Source organism: Orycteropus afer, unplaced genomic scaffold (assembly GCF_000298275.1).
Source record: "Orycteropus afer afer isolate SDZICR_OR568_19922 unplaced genomic scaffold, OryAfe1.0 scaffold00199, whole genome shotgun sequence".
Classification (NCBI taxonomy): Eukaryota; Metazoa; Chordata; class Mammalia; order Tubulidentata; family Orycteropodidae; genus Orycteropus; species Orycteropus afer.
The window spans coordinates 1382245-1387693 of record NW_006921786.1 but is presented as its reverse complement, the minus strand read 5'-3'; the positions used below and the strand labels follow the sequence as shown (position 1 = coordinate 1387693).

General features: G+C 35.7%; 1 protein-coding gene across 1 annotated transcript in view; it reads left to right on the top strand.

Annotated features, from left to right (window-relative positions):
- Positions 1-5449, top strand: part of LOC103203083 (protein SCO1 homolog, mitochondrial) — a 40079-nt gene that overhangs the window by 31183 nt on the left and 3447 nt on the right. The window contains exon 5 of the mRNA XM_007948043.1: positions 2542-2657. Coding sequence (XP_007946234.1) covers positions 2542-2657 — 116 coding nt within the window. The remainder of the gene's footprint in view (positions 1-2541; positions 2658-5449) is intronic.

Sequence of the window (5449 nt, the reverse complement as noted above, 5' to 3'; positions counted from 1 at the left end):
CAAATACCTGAACACTTCTTTGGAAAGGGATCAATGAGAAAAAAGATCACAACAAAATGAAGAAAGCCTAAGGTTCATGTGGGATACCATCAAAAGGAATAACCTACGTGTCATTGCAACTCCAGAACAGGAAGAGACAAATAAAACCACAGAGAAAATTGTTGAAGATTTGTTGGAAGAGAATTTACCTGGTATGATGAAAAATGAGAATATATCCATTCAGGAAGTCCAGTGAACCTTAAACAGGATAGACCCCAAAAGAAAATCACCCAGACATATTATCATCAAACTTACCAAAACCAAAGACAAAGAGTCATGAGAGCAGCACAGGAAAAACTAAAAGTTACCTACAAGGGGCAACCAATAAAACTAATCTCAGATTTCTCAGCAGATTCAGGCAAGAAGAAAATGGGATGGTATATATAAAACCATCCCATTTTCTTCTTGCCTGAAGAAGATGCTCCCATTTAGGAGCTCAGGGAGCTTAGTGCCTAAGGCACTTATGCTAACCAGAAGGCTGGCTGTTCAAACACACCAGCCACTCCTCGGAAGGAAGATGGGGCAATCTACTTCCGTAGTGATACTACCTTGGAAGCCCAAGGAGGGGTCGCTGTGAGTTGGGTCTGACTCCACGGCACATAACAACAACAATCTATAAAACACTAAAAGAGAAAAATGTCCAACCAAGAATTACATACCCAGCAAAATTGTCCTTCAAATATGATGGTGAAATTAGGACATATCCAGATAAGCAGAAATTAAGGGAATTTGTTAAAACGAGACCACCTTACAAGAGATGCTAAGGGAGCCCTTTGGACAGAGAAGCAACAACAGCCAACAACAACTGACCATTAACACACATGATGATATAACCCAGAAACTAACCCAGCTATGGAAGTATCCAAAGTAAAGAAGCCTACAAGATTGTAAACAGGGGACCAGAGACATCAATTGACAAATGAGGACAACTACAAACCCAAAAGAGGGGAAAAAACTATTGTTACAGAACTTCTAGACGATAGGGAAGTCAAGACAACTACAAGATAGAATGGACTGTTCTAAATTTGGGAAGAAAACTGTAAATCACAGGGTAACCTCAAAGAAAAGTGATAAACCTTCACTTCAAAAAAGAGGACCAGCATAAATATTCAGCAAACACTAAAACAATAGCAATGAAGGAAGTGATAACATGACTCATAAACAAAACAAGTTCAGCATAGAAAATTAGATGGAACAAAGAAATTGACACCACGAAAAAGCACATAACAAAAATGACAGCAACAAATTCATATTTGCTGATAATTATATATCTGGCAAGAGATTTACCTCTAAGATTTATAGCGGAAGAATGGATGACCAAACTATGGTACATACACATAATGCAATGCTAATGCAGCACTAAAGAATAATGTAGAGTCTGGAAAACACCACATGATATGAATGAACTTGGAGGACATTATGCTGAGTGACATAAGTCAGTCACAGAAGGACAAATATAGTATCAGTTCATTGTTGTGGAGGGTCAAGGAAAGGTTTATATATGGAGAGAAACTTTCTTTGTTGGTTGCCAGGGGTGAAAGGGGAGGGGAGGGAACACAGCAAAAAAAAAAAAAAAATGCATTGACCCATTTCACTTTAATTTTGTGTATTTGACTTTACATGAATTATATTTCAATACAATGCTTTTAAAAAATTTTTCCATTTCAGAAATTTAATAGCAAATATTTCAGTGTGCACCTAACTTAGCTTTCACCCTTCTCTTCTGTTTACTTATAGAATAAAAGAAAGATAAAGACATCCTGTTGTTTAGTGCCTAAACGGTTTCTTAATTTAGAGTGAATTAGTCCAAGGAACTTTCTGAGGCTTTCTAAACTTTTAGAAGAAGGTACTATTAAATATTGAACTGCCATTTTAGGAGTGTGATGAATCCAGGTGTTTTAAATGATTTCTATCCACCCACTTACATAAATTCTACAAATTTAACAGCAAATACATGCTATGCATGCACTTTTAACCCTGAACTTTATTGTAATTGCTGTTTTGGAATGGTGAGTATTAGTTATCCATGTCTTTATCAGAAGTTAAGAGTAGAGCCTGATAGCTATGTTGTGACTGGCTGCTAGAAGATGAGATACAGGTATTTTGACCTAGTATAAGCTAATTGTGAAGCAAACTTTTTTCTCATATGTTGCAATTAAAAACCATAGTACTTAAATCATAGTATTCTTAAACTTTAGCATTTCTCAGCTGTACATCATGTAAATATTAAAAAACAACTACATTAATTAAAACTGTGATTTAAATAATTGGAAAGTATTGCCTCCAGATCTTTGATAGGTAGTCATGAAAGGATTTGGCTTGTATATTAAAAAGAATTTTCTCTTATTCTTTGTGAATTTCTGTCTTTCCTTTGAATCATGAGAAAACACCCACAGGAAAAAAGTGGCAAAAGGGATGCTTTATAACATACTGTTTTGGGACATAGGAATGGTTATCTTGCTTGATTCTGATTTTTTATTGTTTGTCTCATTTTCTGTTTAGAATTTTCTCCCAAACTAGTTGGCTTGACTGGTCCAAAAGAAGAGATTGATCGAGTGGCCAGAGCTTACAGAGTGTATTACAGTCCTGGCCCCAAGGATGAAGATGAAGATTATATAGTAAGTCAGTGCTCAGGTTTTTAGCCCATGGGCCAGCTCTCAGATTCCAGATACTCATACAGTCTTTAAATGACTGACTGGCTTCAGAGATAAAAGAAAACCTCAGATTATTGCCAATTCCCTGGAAATTTAGAATATTTGAAAGGATAATAGAATCATATTTCCTTTTTTTAAAAAAAGATACTCATTTAACTTGTTATTATGAATTAATTGCTTGTTTTGGTTTTTTTTTTTTTTTTTGCTTTTTAAGTGGCATAAAATCTTGGCAATATAAAACCCATGGTATCTTAGACTCAATAAAATATATTTATATGCCAAGTTGGGAATAAATAGAAGACATCGTTTTAGTGCAAGACTTAGTTTAAAAACTGTATTTATTATCCCATGAAGAGATATAAATAAATAAATATAGCTTTTGAGAAGCTGATTTAGGCTATGGGCAACTGCACTTTGGGGTGGAATGAGAATCTTGAGACATGAGGAAAGATGGAAGCTGTAGGAAGCTATAGGAAGGTAGGCTTTCTGTAAGATTTATTTGTATAACAACTATATAGGTGTTTAATGTATGCTTTTGATGATGAAGAACAGAAATTCTAGTAGTTTGCACTAATGTAGCTCTTAAATTACAGTGCTTTCCTTAAATTCATCAGCATAGCCCCAGGAGTCCTAGGCCAGTGCCTATTACTTACATTCCTTTTCTTGTTAGTGATTTGACAGTGAGGCATCAGTGAAGATCACAAGCATCCTTCCCCATATACACACACAATTTTCTTAATTTGGACATTTTGTCCATATTCCACATTAAGTTATACTATATTTTTGTATTATTTGTTTTTTAGATGTATTAGTTACTCTGGTTTCTCTATAATATTGGTTGAGCCAAGTGATTAATCACTAAGAGCCTTTCCTGTGCAAAGCTGGTTTTACAAAGAAAGGCAGCCAGGACACTGACTCCTTGATCGGCCGTCTCATCACTGGTTCCCAAGGGAAATGTGCAGAGTTGGCATCTCGTGGCAGTGCATTGTCTCTCCAGCCCCATATGGGTTCTCTGTCACTTTTGAACCTGAAGTGCATTATTTTCCCTATAGCCTAAATTAATCATGCCCTCCAGGTTATACCCTTTAGTACCTTGTAGAATTAGGGAAGTAGAGATTCATGGGAGAAAAAGATAAGAAAAATGAGCGTTTTCCCATAAGCCTTAAGTTTAAGGAAAGTGGAGGGCTCTTACTATGGTTTCCTCTTGCTACACTAGCAGCATAAGAAGAGTAAGGAGAGCAGAGGGACTCAGTGGCCAAGAGATGAAGCCATTCAAAAGGAAGAACTTTTAAACTTCTTTACTTTTTCTATAGGAGCTCTGGTAGTGTAGTGCCTAAGGCACTTGACTGCTAATCAGAAGGCTGGCAGTTCAAACCCACCAGCCACTCCTCGGAAGGTTGGGCAGCCTACTTCCATAGTGATACTGCCTCAGAAACCCAAAGAGGGGTCACCAAGAGTTGGGTCCTATTTGACGGCACATAACAACAACAACAACAGCCCTTCCTATAGAGGGTTATGTTAACTAATTTTACATTTACCTCAAGATTATAGTGGGAGCAGGTGAGCCAATCAGTCTGACTTTTAATATTAAATTAGTTTTATTAAATGTTTCAAATGTATACAATCATAAACTAGGTTACTCATTAGTCTTGCACTTGTTTTACTTAAACAACCCTGAAGTCAAAGAGAAATTTTACAAATAAAACCAAACATCATATAAAACTCAAATTTAAAACATTCATTTAAAAGATAATTTTGTTGAAACCAAAGGAATGTGGTTTGGGTAGGACTGCTCTGGTGTACATTTTTAATTCAGATGCTCACTGCACCTACATGCTTTTCATTTTCAAATTCTATGAAATCTTTGCATAGGCTACCTTGACAGGTTGGTCTTGATTCAGCAAGAATGCATAGCTGTTTTATTGAATCTGCTTGTGACCAGATGAGTACAGCTAGGTGCCAATGAGATCATAAACATAAATGAGACCCAGGATTGGGCATTGAAATTTTGTACATGGTTGTTATACAGTTAATCCAGAATATGGATGTTGATTTTTCTAACCTTAGATATTAAAATGCAAAACAATAAGTCTTATGGAGACTTGAATCCTCTAAAATACTTCCTAGGCCCCTCATAAGAATTTGACTTTGTGATAAAAATCACTGAGGTGCTCATTGCTATGAATTTGTTAGAACAACCAATAGAGGGAGACAATCTCCAGCTTCTTAGGTTTTTCATTAGTATAATTTCTGTCCCTTGAGGTCACAGATTTTCATCCACAAAATATTATGCAAACCTTCTGTTCAGATTAATAGCCTACAAAGTATGCCTCAGAGGTTAATTTTGAGACTAATTAATTGAGGTTTTCTTAAATAACAGCAACAAAAGGTTAAACTTCTGGCTTTGAACACCAATGGAATTTTCATACTGCCGATACATGTAAACTGGGCATGACATACATTGGGATTCCACAGAAAGCTAAATCTGCACAATAGTTAGAAAATACTTTTGAAGAAAGAACACAGTGGTTTTTAAAGCTAAGAAAAGATGTTCATTTTCATTATGAATTGTATAATGAGATGCCATTTTCACCTATCGGATCAGCAAAGGTGAGAAAATTAGATAAAATATATTGTCAATCATATTTAGAGAAACGGAAATAAACTATTAGAGCGAATTTAGAGCAGCAGGCACTTTCATGCATTATTGATAGAAATTGATATATCCTCTTCAGAGGATGATTTGACAGTTCCAT